Below are 25,483 nucleotides of genomic sequence, written 5' to 3'. Positions count from 1 at the left end.
CTACTAAAAAAAATCTAAATAGACTACACTACAGTGGATTTAATTACAAGATCTGCCCAGTCTCTGGACCTCCGTGGGAAATAATAGACGCACCTCCCACAGTATACAATCTATACATATTCGAGAATGATAAATAGTAACATCTGAGTATATTCATTTAAACCCTTATGGATTAATATAGGCCATCCGTGTTAACTGGGCGGGAACCCATTTTGGTGTTAGCACTATGTTATGCTTTAGCTATTGAAAAATAGCAGATCTACAAGCTCATAGTGCGCCACCGAGTGGCGCGCTATGAGCTTGTAGGTCTGCTATTTTTGAAAAGTCGAAGAGTGACTGACATGGAAGACATTTTTAGAATCTGATCTCAGGTCAGAATGAAAACTGTCAGGATGTAGAAGAATTTTTTTGAATATGATCTCAGGTCAGAATGGGTTAAATGTACCCTCTGGATATAGATATATATATATTCCTCCCTTTGTTGAGCGTGATCCAAATGTCCATACTGCTATCAAATGCATCCATCCAATATAAAAATGGCCTAGCATGAGAAAAGCACATGAACTCAGGGTGGGTCCTGTACAGTGTACAGAACATACTGTAAATACTGTACCTTTACAGAAATCATTTCGCGAGACATGGCCAAAGCATTTCCGGGGGTCCCCAGCCTAAAAACGTTGAGAACCCCTGCTTTGCAACACACACACACACTTAACCCATTTTGACCCGAGATCAGATTCTAGAGTTTTCTGAAAAAGCTATGTTTCTTCTTTTTTCAAAAATAGAAGACCTACAAGGTCTCGCTGGCACGCTATGAGCTTGTAGATCTGCTATTTTTCAATAGATAAAGCATAATATAATGCTCACACCAAAAGGGTTTCCTGCCCAAAATGGGTTAATTCATTTTTAAATGTCACCAGACTAGAGGATAAAGCCCCTCGAGATTCAGTCCTCATGACTTTGGCTTATGGACTCTGATCCCGGAATAAAAGGATAGCAAAAACAATATGAATTCATTCCAATATTTTAATGAAAAAGAACAAAAACGACATATTTATTTATTACAGGGTTTGGTGAATCCCGAGGATGAAAAGTAAAAACGGCAGAGACCACATCCATCCGCTTCGACAAAACATTCACCCATTTTCAAATGAAGACAAAATCCAAAAAAGTTTGTGGAGCCGAGGTTTGGTTGAACGAACTGAACTGCAACAAACCAAAAGTAGAAGAAGTTGAAGACTATGGACTCTATTTGCGTCACCGCTAAACCCCCTTTATCCCTAAACTTCTTTGCCTTTTTTTTCTTTTCTTTTACCATTTTGAAAAATATTTTTGAATAGTTCAACTAAGCCAATCTACATTGACACGTTGTGAGCTTGTTAGACTGGCCATTTTAACGATTCAAAAATGTTTAGCAAAATAGTAAAAAAGAAAAGGCGAAGAAGTTTAGGGATAAAGAGGGTTTAGCTTTGAGGAAAATGGAGCCCATAAATACACATGTGCTCCTCCTCATTTGTCCTTCTCCTTCTGCTCCTTCTCCTTCTTTTCCTTCTCGGACTTGGCCTCCTCCGCCTCGTGCCTCTTGATCAGCTCCTCCACCTCCTTCTGTTTCAGCACCTTGATCTTGGTCTTGCCGTCTTCCCTGGTCAGCGTGGCGATCTCCACTGGACACAACATGGCGACACAAAGCAAGTGTTGTTTTTGGAATTTCTTTCTTCTTTTTTAACCCCTATTCTGGACGGGGAACGCCTTTCGGTGTTTAAAAAACCCATTTAGACCCGAGGACGATTCTACAAAAGGTCTTCTAAAAATCCTTGACAGTTTTCTGAAAAACCCTATGTTTCTATCCAGGCAACAACGTGTGCGTTGCTCACTTCAGTGGTTCTCAAACATTTTCATGTCAAGGACCCCCAAAAATATATGAAATTGCCCCCCCCCCCCCCCCCCCCCCGCCTCACTGTTTCATCATGTTCAACTGCGCAGTACACATCAATGTTCCACACAAGAGCACTAAATAAAATACTTAAATAAATATCATCCTTTCAACCCTCTTTCATCTCAGACTAAAACACTAAACAAATCGTGGCATTTGTCCCTGTCAGATTCGAGTACGTTCATGCACACCGTTTGCTAAATGGAGGGGGCCTCCATCGCTGGGGTGGGGGAGTATGCTTTTAATACAGCCATTAATCTGCCCTGCGTTAAGTTTGTTCTGATCAACAACTCACTCGGCCTTTGATCCTTGCACCATGTCGTGTACCCTCTGGGGACAAGAGGTTGCTTAAAAGAAGCCTCTTTTACTTTGGACTGTGTGGGCTTGTTGGAACGATCTCCAAAGCAAAGTTACACTGCCCTCAGTGCCTCTCACTGAGGGTTTTTGAAAGGATTTGCTTATATTTTATATATTATCAATAGCTGCTCCTGGTCTTATGTCTCTTTGACTGATTTGTGCCTCAGTGGTCTATTTGTATTTACTAAGTGTACAATGTGAAGTTATGATTACACTCAAAGTCAACGTCGTACAATTTGTCACACACGTTACCGCAGTGAAATTTGTTCCCCGCATTTGACCCCATCTCTTGAAGCGGTGAGCCGCAGCCAAGGAGCGGTGAGCTGCAGCCGTGCCGCGCTCGGGAATCATTTGATTAGTTGATTTGACCGCCCCCAATCCAACCCTTTGATGCCGAGTGCCAAGCAGGGAGGCACTGGGTCCCATTTTTACAGTCTTTGGTATGACCCGGTTTCAGGGCGGACACTCTAACCACAAGGCCACTGTCTGGCCACTGTCTTTCTGTGTATTGTCCTGCTGTGTGTCGTCCATGGAATCTGTGAAATATTCTGCATCTTAGCTGGTGCCTACTTGTAAGAGAGTCTCAGTCAATACATTTTACTGCTGGTTATACATCATTCTGTTCTTTCCCCAGACAAGACCACAGAATGTATGATTCAATTTCTACGCAACTGCGAAATTAGTTACTTAACCCATTTTGGGCGGTAACCCCTTTTGGTGTTAGCATTATGTTATGCTTTAGCTATTGAAAAATAGCAGATCTACAAGCTCATAGGTCTGCTATTTTTTGAGTGGTGTAACCACTCCTACAAGCCGCAATGTCCGTGTACCTGTGTATGCATGTACCTGTATGTATGTATGTATCAGTGAGCACCAGTGGTGTGCGCATGCGTGCATCAGTGGTGTGCGCACGCACGTGTGTGTGTAGTGCCGTGCATGAACGCGGTAGTGGTGGGAACTTTCGTTCTTTTCAGTGAACGGATCGGTCGTTCGTTCGTTCACTAAAATGATTCGTTCATTTCGGTCCTGTAAACTATAGGATCTCCCGTACGGACCATACTCTATGGCACGGACCCACCAGTCAATTCAATTCAATTCAAAGTCACTCGAACGAGTCGTTCAATCATTGGCCGAGCCAGGCCGATCGTCCTTCCAGGCTATGGGATTTTCTCTGGGAGGGATGGGGTCTAATCTCCTCTTGTGCGGCTGAGAGTAGCCATTTTTCCCCTGCGCTCTATGGTAGTAGCACAGTAGCATTGTCAATTAGCATCGAACATTTGCGCTCGTTATAGCTAAATACGGTATTAAAAAATTATGAATTATGATTGAAAATCTCAGTTACAATGAAACTGAATGGAGGTGTTTTTTTTAAAGGGTAACTGTTCCGTTTTGGCAGAGTCAGACGATCCGCGATGTTAACACCAGTCACTCCTCCCAGTCACCCCCAGTCATGATGCCTTCTACCCGGGCATATTAATTTCCTCTTTACGTCCCCTTTCTGTCTGGGACGGTGGGACCATCAGAGCTCCAATAGCTATAGCAATTATCACAATTTAAATAAATAAGCATCTTGAAACTATTTCACATTAACAATGTTGGTAAAACTAAGATATTTGAGGGGAAATATATAATTTATATCCACAAATAAAACACACATCAATGCTGCGTGCGCTGCGTGCATGCGGTATCGCACGTGTGTGTGTGTATAGCACGTAGCAAAGCAACACAATGCTGCGTCGTAGCAACACACATCAATGCTGCGTGCGTGCATGACCGCGGTATGTGCGTGCGTGCGTGCACGCACGTGTGTGTGTGAGACCTTCAAGTGACACTGTTGAGAAACCTTGAAATTCATGCACAGACTAGAGTACTTAACCAAAAATGTAAAATGACACAGATGCTTTCCTGGTTCTAATGTTTTACAACTTGAGGCAAATTTTACAAATACCTTACAGTACAGTAACTATAACAATAAATGTGTAGTTGCACCACTCAGTTCACACGGGTGTGATTTTTTTAAATGACATAGAAAACATAGAAACATAGCTTTTTCAGAAAACTGTAGAAGACATTTTTAGAATCTCCCCCTCTAGTGCGGATTCCTACAAAATTAACACAATATGTAATACTTCTACATACCACCAACCAGGTGAAAAATAAATCACATAGTGAGGGGCTTTAAAGGCGCAGTGAAACGGAAATGGTGAACAACATGAAAATGGTGTTTCAACATGAAACACCGGTCTGAAGTTTCTGAACCAATCAGAGCGTCGCATCCCTTCAGGCGATGGGACGGTAGCTAGGGACGTTAGCTATGCTATGCACAACAGCGTGGTGTTGTTTGTTTATAAATCATTATGGTCGGCCAGCACAACCAGTTTACTGTTATGTGGCTTATTTCTACCCTATAATGTTTTCGGATACATATTTTAGCGTGATGATTAAGTTGAAACCGAGTAATACACCGTCTGGATGTTATCTGGAATGGAAATAAAAACGGAGTATCAGTAGCAGCTGTGATGGACGGAGGCGCAAATATGGGGAATTAAACGGGTGAGCTTCATTTTTATTGGCTTTTATCGATGTGTATCTCTACACGTTATCACGCAGCACGTTTTCGTTTTAATAAATAAATAATGCAATCGTTTTTATGGACCTTTGATATAAAAACACAGAAAAGAGAATTTTCAAAAATAATTGGCATCCATTGTTAGGTATGCCTATATGATGACCACGGATATGGTCTAAAAGTGTGAAAAACGTCTTTTTCATTTCACTGCACCTTTAACCTTTGCTTTTCTACAAAAGTATATCCGAGACTATTAACATTGAATGGAAAATGCTTCTGAACATATTATTGCTCGTTTGACCACCACAAATGCTTAAAGGAATAACCGTAAACAGCCTATGGTCTAGCTCTCAATGCTTCCATAGAAGACATTCCAAATCCAAATGTCTGGCGACTGAGAACATTAATCCATCCGTGGGCAGGTGGGTATTTTGTGAAAAACTGAAAATAAAAACAAAATATATACGGTATATATTAAAAAAAAATCCATGCTCACCTTTCTCTGCTGACAGCTTGCTGACGTCCATGGTCTTGTTGAGGACTTTGACAGCCAGGGCCAGTGCTGACGACAACGTCATCTCCCCTTCTTTGAAGTCCTGCTTCAGCATGGACACGGCAGCCTGACGCACAACAATTAATATTATTATTATTTATTGAAGTCCTGCTTCAGCATGGACACGGCAGCCTGACGCACAACAATTAATATTATTATTATTTATTGAAGTCCTGCTTCAGCATGGACACGGCAGCCTGACGCACAACAATTAATATTATTATTATTTATTGAAGTCCTGCTTCAGCATGGACAAGGCAGCCTGACGCACAACAATTTATATTATTATTATTTATTGAAGTCCTGCTTCAGCATGGACACGGCAGCCTGACGCACAACAATTTATATTATTATTCATTGAAGTCCTGCTTCGTCATGGACACGGCAGCCTGACGCACAACAATTTATATTATTATTATTCATTGAAGTCCTGCTTCAGCATGGACACTGTAGTCTGATGCTAGGGATGTTATTATTATTTACTGAAATGAACACCCCAAAAATAGCCCAAACTGAGCACATTTTGATCTATATCTTTTATTTTAACATGAAAGAATATTCTTCTAAGTCTCAGTCTTAGAAAAAGTTTTACTTATTTTTCTATACAGTGAGCGAGTCTTTCCCTGTCAAAGTTTCCCTTATGTTTTTGAGACCACCGCTACCGTAGTCAAGTTTGAAAAAAAGGACGAAGAAAACAGTTTTCTCAGTGCAACATGGACAAAAAAAGTGAAAGTGAATCTCTCAATTCCAAATATATTAAATAGAATAACCTAATTTTATATAAATAAAATTAGAATTAAAGAGTGAGTAGGAACAGCCCTGTTTAACTGAAAATCTGCACACCAATTATATGATTATTATTGAAGTGCAGAAGCCAACAAATCAAAGATCAAATACTGAAACTTTTCCTAAATTCCACATTCTAACTTTTAGTTTGTTTATGATGATTACAGTATTGCATCTGGTGGTGTCACTAATTTGGGCATTGTCATTATAGCCAAAATAAATTCATAAAATATCACATCTACAGGCTCTACAGGCATGTGTTGTAACTTGTAAGCTTGTATATTGGCCATTTTCACCAGAAAATAGGGCTTAAATGGTTAAGGGTGAGTGTGTAAATCCAATGGGGATGTCACTAAATGTCACTGTCACTAAAGTGCGTTGTAAATAGACATTAGTTACCATCATGTCCAATCTACTGTAGCTTATAAATCAATGTGAATGAAACAGGGTGCATCTCAGCAGAACTCACAGCACTGTTGTTGCCGATGCAGGTGGCCTTCCAGCCTCCATAGTTCCCACTGGGGTCACTCTGGTAAAGCTGGAATCCGTAATGTTTGTCCCAACCCATGTACAGCAGAGACACACCGAACGGCCGCTTACCTGGCAACACAAAACACAAGACTATACTTTAAACGGCGGGGACCTTAAGACTGGAGTCCAGGAACATAAAACAAATGGGGGTTTGTGGCCTAATGCATATCACACTGGGGGTCTTTTGACATAAAAGACACCCAAACACTGATCAGAAATTACCTCCAAACTGTGTGTAGGCTTGTTTGATGTCACACAGAGCTGTTACCAACTGCTCACAGGGGATTGGTTCCTCATACTGCAACAAATATCTGTCGACAGACGATTTAAGTGATTGGTTAATTGTTCAGGTTTTCTGACAAGGTGATATGGATAGAGATGCAAATGCTTATCCAAGTGGTTCAGCAAACTTAATGTGTCCATCCATACCTCAGTAACTCATATCCACCTTGTCTCACACAAAGCCAAACAATCAATTAATGTAGAAGCAAATGTTAAATAAAAATCACACCCGTGTGAACCGAGTGGTGCAATAGCAGACCTACAAGCTCGTAGCGCGCCACTCGGTGGCGCGCTATGAGCTTGTAGATCTGCTATTTTTCAATAGCTAAAGCATAGCATAATGCTAACACCAAAAGGGGTTCCCACCCCCAAAATGGGTTAAGTCTTACCTCTGTGCAATTAGTCGTAGCTCGTTTGTGAGCACGTTGGCATCTGATGTAATTCCAGCAACGCTGCAAGCCATGTCTCTGAATTGAAATAAGCACAAGGAGATAAAGTATGAGTGACAATATTCAGATCTGACAAGAGGATAACTTCACAAGCCATGTTGAAGTAGTAGTCTTTTGCCACAGTGTGAATAATATGATCTACTAACTAAATGTACTTTTAATGGCTCTGCAAAAATAATAGGGCCAATGACATTATTACAATTTTGCTTTACATAACCTTTGTTTTATGTACCGGTACTATGAAATTAAAAATGATTTTTTCACCATTGGCATTTTAGTCTTACTATTTAGTTGTAAGAATTATGTTTGTAAAAAATCTCAAGCACTTTAATACTCGTTTTACATCGAATAGCAAAAACAGCTGATCAATATGTTGTGACATGGTGTGAGCATGGGGGGGGGGGGGGAGCAATTCTCCTGAATGCTGCCTTCCGGCATGGCATGGAAACTAAAGGATTGGCATTTGCATTTCTTTCACCATGTAGTAAATGCTGCATTCGTGGTCTGGAGAGGGCAGTTGTTTTACAGATGGGTAAAAGGGCAGGGGCTGAAGCCCCATTTGATGTCTATGTGTACACGTCCCACATACACGCTGGGTATAAAGTGACTGAATGGACAGCAGTGTCGTTTTTGGCAGCAAATTTTTATTTTAGTCTTAGTGTTTTGAATAGTTTCTTTAGTTTTAGTCACCAGTAATGTCTTAGTGTTAGTCTAGATTTAGTCGACTAAATATCATAAGATTTTAGTCGACGAAGTCTAAGGCGGATTTGGTCGAATGCATTTTGTCTGGCCTTGATGCCGTCGTAATGAATCACTTGCTGAAAATAGCCGATCTACAAGCTCACAACACGTCGTGACGCGTTGTGAGATTGTAGATCGTCTATTTTCAGCATGCAACCAAGTGTAAAATGACTTATACTGGGACTATAGTCCCTTCCTAACGTTTTAGTCTAGTTTTTATTTGTTGACTAAATTGTCCGTATATTTAGTCTTAGTTTTAGTCATCATAGCTTAGTTTTCATTTAGTTTGTCAGTGGAAAAAAAAGGTAGTCGACGGGACATTTTTCGTCTTAGTTTTAGTCGACAAAAACAACACTGATGGACTAGTGCCTCAGGGCCTGCTGGGTATAAAGGGTGGAGGTCCAGGTCTTACTCATTCAGCTTGTAGATCTTTATACCTGCTGGGTATAAAGGGTGGGGGTTCGGGTCTTACTCATTCAGCTTGTAGATCTTTGTACCTGCTGGGTATAAAGGGTGGGGGTTCGGGTCTTACTCATTCAGCTTGTAGATCTTTGTACCTGCTGGGTATAAAGGGTGGGGGTTCGGGTCTTACTCTTTCAGCTTGTAGATCTTTATACCTGCTGGGTATAAAGGGTGGGGGTTCGGGTCTTACTCATTCAGCTTGTAGATCTTTGTACCTGCTGGGTATAAAGGGTGGGGGTTCGGGTCTTACTCTTTCAGCTTGTAGATCTTTATACCTGCTGGGTATAAAGGGTGGGGGTTCGGGTCTTACTCATTCAGCTTGTAGATCTTTTCAGAGAAGAACACTTCGTCCAGAAGTTTGTGGATGTTGCGTCTCTCCGCGGCTAAGAGGACGCCGTCGTTGGCCAGAATCCCCAGACATGTTCCAGCGTGACCAATGGCCTCCATGGCATATTCCACCTGGTATAAACGCCCTGGGAAATTAATAAGCATAAGATGACGTGATCATTAGGCCTGCCGACAATTAGTACATAATCGTGATTATTTTGTATCATTCATAATCGTGTCCATGGTAACACAATTTGTGCCCAGGACGTCTGTACACGTCTTGGGAAAGAAGTAATAAATAATCGAAACAGTCTTTTTTTTTTGCCGAAATTAGATGGGCAATTGGGCATCCCCGTCGCTATTTTTTTAAGTATAAAAAAAAAAAAACATACAATTTATTTTAAAACATTAGGCAAAGAAATAGTGGACATAGCTGATCTACAAGCTCAGCTCACAACACGTTGCATTATGAGCTTGTAGATCCTATTTCCACTATTTTAATTACAAATGAATAGTACATAGTACTTATTTTTGATGAATGGTTTCTGTCATTGTCAATAATTTTTGTATTTTTAAGTTGTGAATACGTACAATTGAATTTGCTTAAAAAGCCAAAAAAAAAGCCAAACAGAAATGTAATTTGCATGACCCAGCGTTCAATGGAAAAAGTTAAAACTAAATTGATTGATCATACATTTATGAAATAAAATGCCATTATCATGACGGGCCCGCCCTATAGTTTATGTCATCTCATTCTGATCATGTGTTGCTGTCATTAGACTAAATCCTGGTCATCTCACTGGGATCAATAAAGCGCTTACCTTCAGGGGAGAAAATGGTTGTTCTGGAATCATATCTGCGAGACTAAAAGAACCATCAGTTAGTTACTAGCAACAGTGGTTAAAAGGAGTACCAGTGATGCAAATAGGTTTTCAATGTAATGAGTTCCGGGATGCAGGGGTGGTCTTTTAGAAATGAGTCCCAGGGACATTTTATGAGTCCCACTTCAACTACGTCATATTTTGACTTTCTTTTTACAATTTTAACTTCCATTTCATTTTATATGGTTATAATGTGGTTATATTCATGTAGAAAACAGAAGACTAAATGATTATTATAACTAAAGCTAGCAAAATAAACTAGAATAAAACAGTACAGTAGTGCATCCCGTGGATGCAGAGGTCGTTGTTTTATTGCGTCCCTTAACTATAAACTGCGTTTTGGGAAGCAAAATGCACCCCATTTTAATCTCTATGGTCCTGTGTTCAACATTAGAATCAAGTACCAAAGTATTGTCCAATTTGTCAAAATATACTTACAGTAGCAAAAGTACTCGTTATTATGCATTAATGTGTTCATCACTTTATTGCAGCTGGTAAAGGGGGAGACTGATGCCGGGTAGAAATGTATGCATATGCATGTTTTGTATTAATAACCTAAATCTGCATAGTACAGGGCTTAAAGCCAAAAAGAATCCCAAGACTGAAAATTTATTTTTGCAAATCTGCACTGATCATTAAATAACCCCTATGAAATCCTCAGGACTGAAATCCGTCCCCAGGACTGAGAACTTTAAGCCCTGATAGTAACTAGAAACTGAAGCTGTCAAATAATCGCAGTATAGTAAAAAAGTACAAGATTTGCCTCTGAGATGTAAATGTAAGTGTTTTATTAAACAAGTTGTCTCAAAAACAGAACCTCGAAACTGTACTCGAGTACAGTAGCTAGCTACTACTTGAGTAAAATAACTAACCACAATGGCAAAATAATACACATTGAAAGCAAACAGCGGTAAGATTGTAATTGTTATGAATAAATAATATTTGATATTAATGAATGTATAAACGAACCATTTTGTCTTCAGTGCCGAGTCTCAATCCTGTCAAAAAAAACAAAACACAAGTTATTGACAAGAGTTACAAATGAACCTGAAGGGACCATTTTTATATATTGTGTTACATTAACACTCACGATTTAAGAACAGATTGTGTAATCAATCATACACTAGGAAGCATATCAGATCAATAATGACACATTAATATCTCATTAAAATATCTTGATCTAGATGAGAGCTAACAACAGCTAACACACCGAGGCTAGCAGAATGAATCTGCAATATCTGCACATGAATGCTAACATGTTAGCATCTCATTGAACTGAATGAAAATAACGACAGATTTGTGTTCCAACGGCGACCAATTATGACTCGTGCGTTTCTAGAACTCCGATGCGAGTTTAATTCATACCAAGACTGTTAATGAACGCATTAATTAAACTGAACACGCGTTAGCATCGTTAGCATACCTTGACAAGTAGTCCACTTTCTGATCTGTTTGGTGCTACTGCTACTGCTGCTGCTGCTGATGCTGATGTGTTGCCAGATTGTGTGAGAGAAACAAGCAGCCAGATCTATAAAAACAAGCCCAAAAGAAGTGACTATAATATTAGGCAAAATAGCCGGCGATCTACAACTTTTATTACGACGTGTTGTGAGAGATTGTAGATCTGCTATTTTCAACAACAACAACAAAATCTTGGGGAAAAAAAGTTTTACAACACAAATGGTAGGCCTATATGCCGGGGTAACAAGACAACTCACCCCGTTTCTGTTTTCCTACCAGAATTTTCCCCAGTGAGGGGTGGGAGAGGCTGGACAGCAGACGGCTGGACTTTGAATTTCTCTAACTATAAACTTTCATGACAGCAGACAGCCTAAGTACAAATATAATTTATGAAAAGCTACTACAGTGAAGTCTGTTCACAGAAGTTGTTGTAGGATATGTAGGGATTATCTGACGAGGTACCATTTGAGTGGGCAAAACCTTAGCCTACATATATACTGAATAATTCTAAATTGTTTATAGGGTCAATATAAGTAAAATAATATAGCCTTTCCACAGGAGTAGGCTATTATTATTATTTTTTCCCAAAAAGTATACAAACAGCCAATAGCATATTACAAAGTTATCCCCCTCACTGGTGAAAATTGTATTGATTGTAAGTATGGCATTTATTTAGTTTGAATAGTTTGAAGAATTGCAGTACATTTCAAGCACAACTCAATACAAAAACTGTTAACTGTGAATGGACTACACAACACCTAAAGCATTACACTTGTTTACAATAGGGGCCCACCATTTTCAATTCATCATAACATTTAGAGAAGTATGAATAAACAGGAAATCATCACAGAGGGGAAAAAATCACACCAGTGAACCAAGTGGTGCAACTCCCATCTATTGGTTCTCTGTATCGTTCCAATTTGTATCATTCCAATTTCTTCTCTGTATCGTTCCAATTTCTTCTCTGTATCGTTTGCGTCCAGCAGGTGGCAGCCATGTCACATACTTCTCTCGTTCCAATTTCACGCATGCGCACACCACTCGTGCTCACACAGGTAGGCCTACATCACAAACAGGTACACGGACATTGCATGCTGGATATAGAAGTGGTTGCACCACTTAAAAAACATATAGCCTGGGGGAAAAGGGGTGGCCGGGTGCATGGGTGGGGAATTCAGATTTTACGGGGGCCAGTTTTGTGCCCTTTGAGAGCGGTTTTGATTAAGGAGTCAAGGGATTTGCATGTCTTAAGGGCGTTCCACATTTTGGTGTCATAGGAGCGGATAGAATTTAGTCCCTTGTTTGTGCTTGTGCCATATGGTACGGTACGGTACGGTACGGTACGGTACGGTACGGTATGGTATGGCCGGGGGTCCCATGACCAAGGCACAGCAGGCCAGTGTTGTTTTCGTCGACTAAAACTGTGACGAAAAATGATCTTCGACTACCTTTTTTCAGTGACGAAAACTACATGTAAACTAAATGAAAAGACTAAAACTAAGACTAAATAGGCCTACTGACAATTTTGTCAACAAATAAATACTACACTAAAATGTTAGGAAGGGACTGTGGACAAGAGATCAGTAGCCTATAACTCATTTAGTCATTTTACACTTCATGGTTGCATGCTGAAAATAGCCGATCTACAAGCTCACAATGTGTCACAGCACGTGTGTAAAATCAGCCAGGCATCAAGGCCCGCCAAAATACATTTTAGTCGACTGAATCAACTGTCGACTAAAATATTATGATATTTACTCGACTAAAACTAGACTGTGAAAAATGGGTTACAAAAACGTATAATAATAATAGACTAACACTAAAACATTACAGGTGACTAAAATGTGACTGAAACTAAATGAAAACTATTGAAGAGACTGTGACTAAAACTAAAATTGCTGCCAAAAACAACACTGCAGCAGGCACACAATATTTGTAGGGTCCTTGACTGCTTGGACAAATGCATTAATCTAGGCTGGGGGTTCTTGATGTGGAAATGTGTGAGCATCACTGACACTGATTGATTACACTTACATTTTAGACTTTAGAAGGCAACTTTACAGAAAAAGAAGTACAAATTCGAGTATAATAAGCGGACATGGCAACACTGGCTGCCTGTCTACTTCACCACCACTGTTAAACACACACACAGACTACAACCACTACACAGCGCCCCCTAGCGTCTAGGAGAGGTCTTCTTCCTCTCTCGGTTTAATGGCAGATTTCCACCTTTTGGGTGTCATACCGCCACCTACTGTACAAATTATTTCTGCTGTATACTATTTACAAAACCCACCCCCAGTGGTGAGGGTCCCCTCTCATATGGCCTGACCCTGTATGTGACATATTTCAGTTTTATTAAAGAGTGGCGACATGCTTTGATCTCGCTGCAAAGCGGGTGCCTATGGGCTATAGTTACAAACTTTGGAACTATCCCATTGACATAGAATGAGCACTTCCGCATTCCATTGTTACAATGGGAGCTAGTGTCGCCACTCACTTACTATATTACTCTGCAGAAACTTTCTATTCCCATCCTAAATGGATCAGATTCCACAGGGGCCAGTTTCGAATTGCAGCCGTCCGTAGGTGCCCTTTGAGAGAGGTTTTGAAGGAGTCAAGGGATTTGCATGTCTTAATGACTGTTGGTAGGGCGTTCCACATTTTGGTGGCATAGGAACGAAAATAAATGAGTCCCTTGTTTGTGCCTAATCTGGGTTGCACATGGTTTGTTGCACTACCTCTGGTGTTGTGGGTGTGGACTTCGTTAACATTAAGGAAGTATTTAGACAGGTAGCCTACAAATGGGTATCTTGGTGGTGTATCGAATCTTGTGGACCAGACCCATTGCAAGATGCTGTATGTACTGCTGTAGTCGACGTTGGACCCTAAGCCATTTCAGCCTGTCAAAGTGTTTTGTCAAAGTGTCTGGAGCCCCGCCAATTAAATAAGGGAGATTTTTATACTTTTACAACCAATCACAACGCATTGTGACGCAAAGTTTTTGAGAGCTTATAGTTCGCTATTTAAAAAGAATGTTGACAAGAGATGCAAAATGGGACGTTCTGTATAATTATACTTTTAATTTGGTATTGTAAGTAGGCCTATAGGCTATACTGTATTTTAATGCCAAGACACCTTTTTGTAATTTAACCATTTAACCAGTAAAAACCACATTGAGACTGAAGTCTCTTTTACAAGTGTGAACTGGCCAAGAGAAGAGGCAAAATAAGTGACACAGCTCTGCCAGTAACAATAAATACACAACAAAAAAACAGGACAAACATACAATGCTCATAAATACAGAACCCACTACCGAAGAAAATCAAAGGGTAGAACAGGAACGTCTAGTAACGCAACCAATAAAGACTAATAAATAAAAACTAAGCAACAAAATTAGCTAGTAAACTAAAAAGCAAGAGAACATTTGCTATAAATCAAAGCAGGAGCAATGTTTGGGAAGTGTTCCCATGGCAATCCTTTTGAAGCTCACTAGGGGAATCACAGACACATGCAGCAGCCAGTTTGAGTCGTCATTCCAAGACCAGGGTCCGAAATAAGTAAGGCTTTTTTTTCCCAGCCTCAGATTTTGATGGGGGCACAACATAGTGCAGCCAAGAATCTGATCTGAGGTTGAGAGAGTTTTGGACAAGTTCAAATTTAGAACAAATTTGTACTGTTACTTTAGTAAAATTATGAATATAGGCCTTTTACTTGTAACATTATTTCTACATTGTGGTATTGATACATTAACTAGTCTGCGTTTGACTACTTCTACCACCTCTTCTTGATTGTGTAAATAAATCCCACATCTATTATCCTATAACCTTAAAAAACACACTCAAAACCCACCTCTTCCATGTGGCTATGATCTAGCATGCACACAGATCACGGTACCTGCAGTATAGACACCTAGAGAACAAACTGAGCCTATTATTAATATTAACCCAAACATGTTTGTTATGTCATGTACGGGCCCCTGGAACACTGGCTGGTTAATCCTATGGTAACACCAGCTAACGGTGAGACACAGGCAATCTTCCCAATTAACCTCTATCATTTAATTCAACTTTTAGTTAGATAGATTTTCAAATGCAAAGAATACTTTATAAAAATATATTCTATTTAAATTTGCTGTACCGTTGAAGGGCATTCCCAAGCTCATTTTCAATTATATATATATATATATAATATATATATATATATATTTATATATATAAGAGCACTTTTTCTAGTTTCTTATCAGTTCAGTCAAACAGAGACAGTGTGTGACAGAGAGTGACATTCCAAAGTCCATTGTGTCACTAGATGAAGCTACAGATCATTACATCTCTTCTACATTGACACACTGTTGACTTACAGCGATATAGAGATCCAAAACTAACAAAAAACGTTAACTAAGTGACCAGCTCATGCGGTGGCCTTGTGGTTAGAGAGTGTCCGACTGGGAGGTCGGGGTTCGATCACTGGCCGGGTCATACCAAGGACTGGAAAATGTGACCCAGTGCCTCATGATCCCTGCTTGGCCCTCGGCATCAAGGGTTGGATTGGGGGTAAGTCCCTGCGACATACTAGCGTCATGTCCACCTACTTTTACATCAAGCTGCCTCACGCGCCTCATGGCTTATTTATGTACAGAGTATACAGATACAGTGAACGCACAGTATTGCGATCGAGAAAGGCCGACATAGGCAGATTTGGCGACACCAAGAGCAGCCAGATTGTGCAGCCATTGCACACAAAATGAGGTACATGTAGAAACTGAGCTACACTTGCTAACCAAGGCACTTGCCCACTGTACCAAGACATTAGAGGCACAGATTACAATCACTCAGGGAGAGTTTGAAAATCACACCCGTGTGAAGTGAGTGGTGCAACTCCGTGTGTGTGTGTACCCTCTACTTTACTGTACTGTACTGTCTGTCACTGTACTGTACTGGGACACCCGAAATCATCATATATACAGTTAATATGTGCGTGTGTGTTTGTGTGTGTGTTAGGTTGCGCACAGGTGGTGAAAAACAACCATGCTGTTTTCGTGCTCAGACGCACCCCATTGAATTGAATTGCTAGTATACATGGACCTTTACAGCGTATAAAGAGTCTCGGGTGGAACAGAAAATTCATTTAAAATTGTTAAATGGTACATTTTTTATAGCGTCTTTCATCCTAACTGCTTTAATACAATGTGCATTACATTCACCCAGTAGCACACACCAACGGCAGAGGAAACAATGCAAGGCACCAACTCGCTAAGGAGCAGTTTAGGGGTTCGGTGACTTGCTCAAGGACACTTTGGCACTAACCCAGGGGGAGATCATTTCTCCCAGATGTTAGAAAAGCCCTGATTAGTGATTGATTTATCTATTTATCTTTATTGGCAAAAATAGCATAATTATGAAAAGGATCAAACACGACTAAGACTGCATGAGAGCTGGTTTCTGCTGTGCTTCATTTGACTGTCTGGCAAAGATTGTTGATTACGACCATACAGTTCTTCCGCTTCCAACATTTCTCTAGGTCGTCCTCAGACGAGCCTTCCATCGTCGCCTCCAGTCATCCCGGTTCTCCATACATCCGGCCAGCTCGTTGGTGCTTTGCGCTCCTGCATCTTTCTTGAGTACATCCACATATGTTAGTATGGGACGTCCTTGTGACCGGTGCCCATGTGTTGGTTCCCGCAGCACCAATTTGCTGGCTGGCAGCTCCTGGTGTCTTTGGCAGTGTCCTGCGAGTCTCATTCTCATGGCTGCTATTTTGTCGCTCACCCTGAATATTCCGGCATACAGATCCCCGTTGGTAAATACTCTTGCTGATGTTGAGCACTCCACGTAACATTCTGGTGTAGCACCACGTCTAGAGCCTTCTGCAGAGTTGGCTTCAGGGTCCAGCATTCACTGCCATATAGGAGAACAGATTCTACCGCCGCGTAGAAGAAGCTGAGTTTGTTTTTTGTCGGGGGAGGTTGGAGTTCCATGCACTGGCCATGCCATTCAGGGCCCTCCATGCAAGTGCCTTCCTCACTTTTAGATCTTGCTCTGTTGAGTTGACCCATGTGTGTGTGTGTGTGTGTGTGTGTGTGATAGAGGGGTAAAACATGAACGAGAGTTCCATTAATATTTTAGAAATAGGTCAACAATACAAATACAATGTGGATTAATTTACTTTTACTGTGTGGCCCCAGTGCCCCCCCACAAAATGACCGGAACTACTTAATATCTCACCAAAACCAGAGCAGAACTCCCACCACGGGACTCCGGCAATCAATTAATACAGTTGCAGCCACTATATTAATGGCAAGTATTTCATACAGCTTAAGCTGAACTATCCCTTTAAGTGAGTCTGTTAAAATGCACATATAATATCTAAATACTGAATTGAGCAACTTGAAAACACAACAAAGTAGACGATAAAATGACCCCCAAAAGTGCAAAGTGAAATATCCCTTTAAAAGTTCTAGTTACTTTTCAGTATTGATTTGTATGCATGAACCCATGTGACGGGGAATGCTGGACCAGGGGTGGTTCATAGAGTAAACATTAAATAGAATAGGTCCTGATAAGGCCTGTTCTGTCCTGTGTGGATCTAAGAGGTTTTCTTTCGCCAGGAAGCAGAGAAGAGGAGTAGACCTATATACTGTTAGTGTTTATCAAGTCATTACCAGTGTTCTTGAACTGAACTCAAGATCATAAAATGTCAGCAAGTAAAGTCAGGTCCCAGACGGTGAAACGGGGCCTCAAATGTCGGCTATCAAAATGGACCGAAGATGAACTATTTCTGGGTTTTAAAAGAGAGATGTCGTCAAAGAGCATTTCAGCTGCGTCAGAGGAGGACCAGCGAGAGAGCTACCAGCGAGAGAGCTACCAGCAAGCAATGCTGCAGCCTGTGATAAAGTTACGCAGAATAGGTGTGTGCTGTTTTTATCCTCTCTGACTTCTCTGTCCACAGTGCGTATAGGTCAAGGACCACAGTGGAAACAAGTTCCCAGGACTTGTTTGTGTTATCCTTTTAGCTTTAATGTCTGACTGTATACCACATGGTAATTAAGAATTCAATCAATAATGAGTATGTCAAACGCAGTGATGGAAAGTAACTAAATTAACGTATTACGTATCGCCTGGTCACAATGGGCAACCAGGCTTTTGCTGCCCGGGCACCCAGACTCTGGAATGACCTATATACCTCTCGCTCTAAGGCTAGCTAACTCAGTGCCAACGTTCAAATCACATTTGAAAACATATTTGTACACTAAAGCCTTTCCTTAGATTAATCATGTTGCTCATTTGTATGTAGCCTATAGGCCTACTGTATAGGCTATGCTTCGGTTCTATTATTGTCTTACACTGTCTATATTTATGCATTTTCATTTGATTGTTGTTGGTTATCCTTTGACACCGTAAAGCACTTTGTAAACATTGTTTTCGAAAAGCGTATAATTAAAGTTGATTATTATTATTATTATGGAAGGGCGGGCCTTAAACCGTCCAGAACAAACTGGGTAGTGCATGTGTGTGACACTTATGGGGACAACAGATGCAATTACTGGGGGCGAGAAAAAAAAAGTTAACTAAAGTAACTTTTGGCAGGGAGTAATATGTAAAGTAATAATATTACTTATTATTTTTAAAGTAACTAGCAATAGGTAATATATTCTAGTTTTTTCTTTTTAACTTTTCCACTACTGAACGTAGAGTACACTGCAGCAGCTGGGACAATAATGCCTCCTAGCTATATATTGGGCACGGTGGCACAGTTGGTATAGTGCTGTCGCCTCACAGCTAGAAGGTCCTGGGTTCGATTCCCGCTCGGGACGCTGTGGGTGCTGGCGGCGTGTTTCCTCCTCCGCGTCATCAGTGCCCATACCCGAAGGCGGGGTTGGCGAAAAGGCCTTTCTGTGTGGAGTTTGCATGTTCTCCCCGTGTCCCCTAGGGTAGGTACCCTCACAAAAAACATGCAGTAATCCTGGTCACTAAACTGCCTCCCCCTGGCTAGCCGGGGCGCCTGATGGAGGGGAAAGGAACTGGTTGGAATAACGTGTTCCTTCCACGCGCTACGTCCAACCAGGGAAACTCCCCCCTGTCAGGTGTAAAGGAGCAACTTGGACACTCAGGCATGAAGGAAGCATGAGTTCAAGTCCGGTGCTCTCCCCTTGTCCCCCATATATGGGGACTAGGTTGGTGGAGGGTGTGTAGAGCCCAGGATCACATTAGATGATTGACACAGGGGTGAAAAATGGGTTACAAAATTGTGGGATAAAAATATAAATATATATATTTAATAAGCATCCTCTCTCTCTCTCTCTCCCTCCCTCTGCCTCTCCCTCTCATTTAAATGGCAGCTCTCCCCTGGGTGTAATCTGCTTGTTGAAGCATGCCAAACTGATCTAACTGCAGCCTTCCTTTTATACTAGTTAAGACTAGTTAATGACATAAATTATTAGTAACCAGTCCAATAAGGCTAACCGCGCTGCACGCAAATGCAAACAAATTACACATTTCAGGCGCCACATCATCCACAAGATGTGTTATTTTACAGGCACAGTAACACATTAGGGCTAAAAGGATCACACAGTAACACATTAGGGCTAAAAGGATCACACAGTAACACATTAGGGCTAAAAGGATCACACAGTAACACATTAGGGCTAAAAGGATCACACAGTAACACATTAGGGCTAAAAGGATCACACAGTAACACATTAGGGCTAAAAGGATCACACAGTAACACATTAGGGCTAAAAGGATCACACAGTAACACATTAGGGCTAAAAGGATCACACAGTAACACATTAGGGCTAAAAGGATCACACAGTAACACATTAGGGCTAAAAGGATCACACAGTAACACATTAGGGCTAAAAGGATCACACAGTAACACATTAGGGCTAAAAGGATCACACAGTAACACATTAGGGCTACAAGGATCACACAGTAACACATTAGGGCTAAAAGGATCACACAGTAACACATTAGGGCTAAAAGGATCACACAGTAACACATTAGGGCTAAAAGGATCACACAGTAACACATTAGGGCTAAAAGGATCACACAGTAACACATTAGGGCTAAAAGGATCACACAGTAACACATTAGGGCTAAAAGGATCACACAGTAACACATTAGGGCTAAAAGGATCACACAGTAGGATCACACAGTAACACATTAGGGCTAAATGGATCACACAGTAACACATTAGGGCTAAAAGGATCACACAGTAACACATTAGGGCTAAATGGATCACACAGTAACACATTAGGGCTAAAAGGATCACACAGTAACACATTAGGGCTAAACGGATCACACAGTAACACATTAGGGCTAAAAGGATCACACAGTAGGATCACACAGTAACACATTAGGGCTAAAAGGATCACACAGTAACACATTAGGGCTAAAAGGATCACACAGTAACACATTAGGGCTAAACGGATCACACAGTAACACATTAGGGCTAAAAGGATCACACAGTAACACATTAGGGCTAAACGGATCACACAGTAACACATCAGGGCTAAAATGATCACACAGTAACACATTAGGGCTAAACGGATCACACAGTAACACATTAACACACATTAACACACAGTAACACATTAGGGCTAAAAGGATCACACAGTAACACACAGTAACACATTAGGGCTAAAAGGATCACACAGTAACACATTAGGGCTAAACGGATCACACAGTAACACATTAGGGCTAAAAGGATCACACAGTAACACATTAGGGCTAAACGGATCACACAGTAACACATTAGGGCTAAAAGGATCACACAGTAACACATTAGGGATAAAAGGATCACACAGTAACACATTAGGGCTAAAAGGATCACACAGTAACACATTAGGGCTAAAAGGATCACACAGTAACACATTAGGGCTAAAAGGATCACACAGTAACACATTAGGGCTAAACGGATCACACAGTAACAAATTAGGGCTAAAAGGATCACACAGTAACACATTAGGGCTAAAAGGATCACACAGTAACACATCAGGGCTAAAAGGATCACACAGTAACACATCAGGGCTAAAAGGATCACACAGTAACACATTAGGGCTAAAAGGATCACACAGTAACACATTAGGGCTAAAAGGATCACACAGTAACACATTAGGGCTAAAAGGATCACACAGTAACACATCAGGGCTAAAAGGATCACACAGTAACACATTAGGGCTAAAAGGATCACACAGTAACACATCAGGGCTAAACGGATCACACAGTAACACATTAGGGCTAAAAGGATCACACAGTAACACATTAGGGCTAAAAGGATCACACAGTAACACATTAGGGCTAAAAGGATCACACAAAAAGTCCTATAAGAACTTGTTCCTATTGTGGTCTTATGTATTCAATTAATCAACAGAGCATATATTAGCACATTAATACATGCAGCGTGCCATCAACAAATACAAATAGCTATATTTATACTAGATATGAAGTATGAGCTGCCTGATACATGATCAGCTCTTCAAGCTGATCAAGCAAAAAGGTGGCAGCGTATTTATATAGAAAGTAGTACGGTAGTGAGATGCCTTTATATTTAGAATAATCAGTGGATAAAACAACACAGCTTAACATCTTGCTTTTTAAATCTCACTCTTCATTCAGAAGTCTTTCCTGCTCAACTACCATTGAAGAAACGTACCTACGACAGTAAGAGTCATCTGCAGAGAATTCACACAGGACAGAAGCCCTACCACTGTGACCAGTGTGGGAAACGGTTCAGCAAGGGCAGTAGTCTCAAAACCCACCAGAGAATTCACGAGAAGCCCTACCACTGTGATCAGTGTGGAAAACAGTTCAGCCTGAGTAGTAGTCTCAAAACCCACCAGATAATTCACACAGGAGAGAAGCCCCACCACTGTGATCAGTGTGGAAAACAGTTCAGAAAGGGCAGTATTCTCAAAGAACACCAGAGAATTCACACAGGAGAGAAGCCCTACCACTGTGATCAGTGTGGAAAACAGTTCAGCCTGAGTAGTAGTCTCAAAACCCACCAGAGAATCCACACAGGACAGAAGCCCTACCACTGTGAGCAGTGTGGGATAAGATTCAGCCAGAACAGTAATCTAAAAGATCACCAGAAAATTCACACAGGAGAGAAGCCCTACCACTGTGACCAGTGTGGGATTAGGTTCGGCCACAGCAGTAGTCTCAAAACCCACCAGAGAATTCATACAGGAGAGAAGCCCTACCACTGTGACCAGTGTGGGATTAGGTTCAGCCACAGCAGTAGTCTCAAACAACACCAGAGAATCCACACAGGACAGAAGCCCTACCACTGTGAGCAGTGTGGGATAAGATTCAGCCAGAACAGTAGTCTAAAAGATCACCAGAAAATTCACACAGGAGAGAAGCCCCACCACTGTGATCAGTGTGGAAAACAGTTTAGAGAGAGCAGTATTCTCAAACAACACCAGATAATCCACACAGGACAGAAGCCCTACCACTGTGTCGAGTGTGGAAAACAGTTCAGCCTGAGCAGTAATCTAAAAAAACACCAGAGTATTCACACAGGCGAGAAGCCCTACCACTGTGAGCAGTGTGGGATGATGTTCAACCGGAGGGGTAATCTCAAAACCCACTACAGAATTCACACAGGAGAGAAGCCCTACCACTGTGACGAATGTGGAAAACAGTTCAGTCGCATTAATCTAAAAACACACCAGAGAATTCACACAGGCGAGAAGCCCTACCACTGTGAGCAGTGTGGGATAAGATTCAGCCAGAACAGTAGTCTAAAAGATCACCAGAAAATTCACACAGGAGAGAAGCCCTACCACTGTGACCAGTGTGGGATTAGGTTCAGCCACAGCAGTAGTCTCAAAACCCACCGGAGAATTCACACAGGAGAGAAGCCCCACCACTGTGATCAGTGTGGAAAACAGTTTAGAGAGAGCCGTATTCTTAAACAACACCAGCTAATCCACACAGGACAGAAGCCTTACCACTGTGAGCAGTGTGGGATGATGTTCAACCAGAGGGGTAATCTCAAAATCCACCAGAGAATTCACACAGGAGAGAAGCCCTATCACTGTGACCAGTGTGGAAAACAGTTCAGCCTTCAAGGTAGTCTCAAAACCCACCAGAGAATTCACACAGGAGAGAAGCACTGACCTACCACTGACAGTTCAATTAAATTAAAATGCTTCTCTGTAAAGTCTCGTCTCAAATAACACCACATTGTAAGATACTTACGGCAATGTAGTGACACACACTGAAGAAACACAACATACAGATACACAGTTACACACACATGCATACACGTGCATATGCACATCCATAGAGGTGGATAAAAGTTACCATGGAATATCATGATAATGATGGTGGTTGATGGTGGCTTGAAACTTAGAAAATAATTTATTCTGGTCAGTGGTTTAGGTGTAGTTGTGCATTGGAAGCTGCATTGGTGGCGTGCAGACCGGGCGGTGATGGATCTAATTCTATAACTCCTCTGACATGAGACAATTATTACGGAATCACCTAATCGCAATTATTTGAAATAGTCACAATTATTTGAAATAATCGTTTCCCTTCACCTGAATTAATGTATCTGTTGAGACATTTTCATACATTTCCAAATGTTTAAAAAAATAGCGTATATTTTGCACATCTAAAAGCAATGCGGGAGCCGTTGTGAGCTTGGAGATCAGACATTTCCGCTATAGTTAAATTTAGATTTTGATTTGATTTTCTGTTTACAAAGCCCAAAAGAAAAACTGAATTGTAATTTTGATTTATATGTTACAATTATTTTTTGAGAATTAATCGTCAGGTGGTTGCTCCTCCAGAGTTAGAGTCGAAATTAACTTGAGCAAGACACTGAACCCCGCATAATTGCTCCTGATGTGCTGGTTGGTGCCTTGCATGGTTTCTGCCGCCATTGGTGTATGAATGTGTGTGTGAATGTAATGCACAATCTATGGAAAGCGCCTTGGATAAAATGGCTGATGTGTGTGAGATTGTAGATCGGCTAATGTAACATATCATACTGATTTTCTTTATTTGTTTAGCTGTAATTGGCAGTTTCATCATTGATTAAGTGACAAACCTGCAAGTGTGATGTCTCATGTGCAGGTGAGGTGAGACATCAGGTGTGTCACCTGCAGTTGCAGTCCAATGAGGAGGCAGGCCACCGGAAGGATTTCCGGTGGCCTGCCTCCTCATTGGCCTGCCTCCTCCCGTGGGCCAGACCGGGAGTGCACAACCGCAGTATGGCGGTATTGCGGTTATATTGCACCCAGCCCTACTAATATATTCATACCGATACCATGACACTGATTTGCTAAGTCTTAATTGACTTTGGTTTTCTTGTGATCATTATTTCTTTCTCAGTTACGTCTATAAATTCATTCCAGCTTATAACCTTGTACACAAATACCACTTGTTTATAGTATCTATTAATATGTAATGTAATCACATCTGATCTTTAAGTAGGATAAACTGATTTGATGTGTAGGCTATACACATGTCTGCCAAATGTATGTAGGGGTGTAACGATACATTTTAACAGTGATACGATACGTTATCACGATACATGGTTGACGATACGATACGTGGACGATATTGGTTCATTGTGACGATCCGATCCGATTCACTGATTTGAAATCGATACAGTAACTATTTAAAATACATAGACATTATTTTAAACTAAGTAATTTAATCCCTCTTTAATTTTTTTCTTCTAAAAATTGCTAAAAACCCACACACAAAAATGTAGTATTAATACAATCGATTATTTGCAGCATAGCAAAACGATTCGATACCGATTATTTGTATTGCAAAACGATATGATACAAAGTCGATGTTGCCGTTCTCATTTCGATATACTTCGATTCTTGAAATTAAAATCGATTTGTCGATGCAGTTACTATATCATTACACCCCTACTATAGTATGTCATGTTGTATAGTGGTATGCCTTAGCATCTAAACAAGAAGAACATGAATACTGTAACTTCAATTAAACAATTGTATTTGTCACCCAAGTCAGAGATTAAACAGGCTGTGCTGTTGCTGCCTTTAAACTCTGTAGGGTCAGAGAGCCACCTGCAGCTGCAATGAATCGGGGAGAGAGAGAGAGAGAGAGAGAGAGAGAGAGAGAGAGAGAGAGAGAGAGAGAGAGAGAGAGAGAGAGAGAGAAG

General features: G+C 40.9%; 1 protein-coding gene across 1 annotated transcript; it reads right to left on the bottom strand.

Moving 5' to 3' along the window:
• Positions 1 to 1,008: 1,008 nt before the first annotated feature.
• psma4 (proteasome 20S subunit alpha 4) lies at positions 1,009 to 11,355 on the bottom strand. Its single transcript, XM_083793427.1, has 9 exons — positions 11,295 to 11,355; positions 10,841 to 10,869; positions 9,812 to 9,854; positions 8,974 to 9,136; positions 7,401 to 7,478; positions 6,952 to 7,040; positions 6,668 to 6,798; positions 5,356 to 5,479; positions 1,009 to 1,664 (listed from the first exon to the last, which is right to left on the bottom strand). The coding sequence occupies exons 2-9, from the start codon at positions 10,841 to 10,843 to the stop codon at positions 1,510 to 1,512; spliced, it is 786 nt and encodes a 261-aa protein (XP_083649553.1). The 5' UTR covers positions 10,844 to 10,869; positions 11,295 to 11,355; the 3' UTR covers positions 1,009 to 1,509.
• Between the last annotated feature and the right edge of the window lie 14,128 nt (positions 11,356 to 25,483).

This window comes from Protomyctophum parallelum (assembly GCF_964188405.1).
Source record: "Protomyctophum parallelum genome assembly, chromosome: 2".
NCBI classification, from domain to species: domain Eukaryota; kingdom Metazoa; phylum Chordata; class Actinopteri; order Myctophiformes; family Myctophidae; genus Protomyctophum; species Protomyctophum parallelum.
The sequence above is the reverse complement of the archived record's forward strand: the minus strand, read 5'-3'. Positions and strand labels throughout refer to the sequence as shown.

Bases quoted from the DNA above. Each gene is read 5' to 3' on its own strand.
- psma4 (XM_083793427.1), bottom strand. The intron at 7,041-7,400 runs GTAAGACTTAAC...GTCTGTCGACAG, and splicing joins CTACGACTAATTGCACAGAG to ATATTTGTTGCAGTATGAGG. The intron at 5,480-6,667 runs GTGAGTTCTGCT...GTTGTGCGTCAG, and splicing joins GCATCGGCAACAACAGTGCT to GCTGCCGTGTCCATGCTGAA.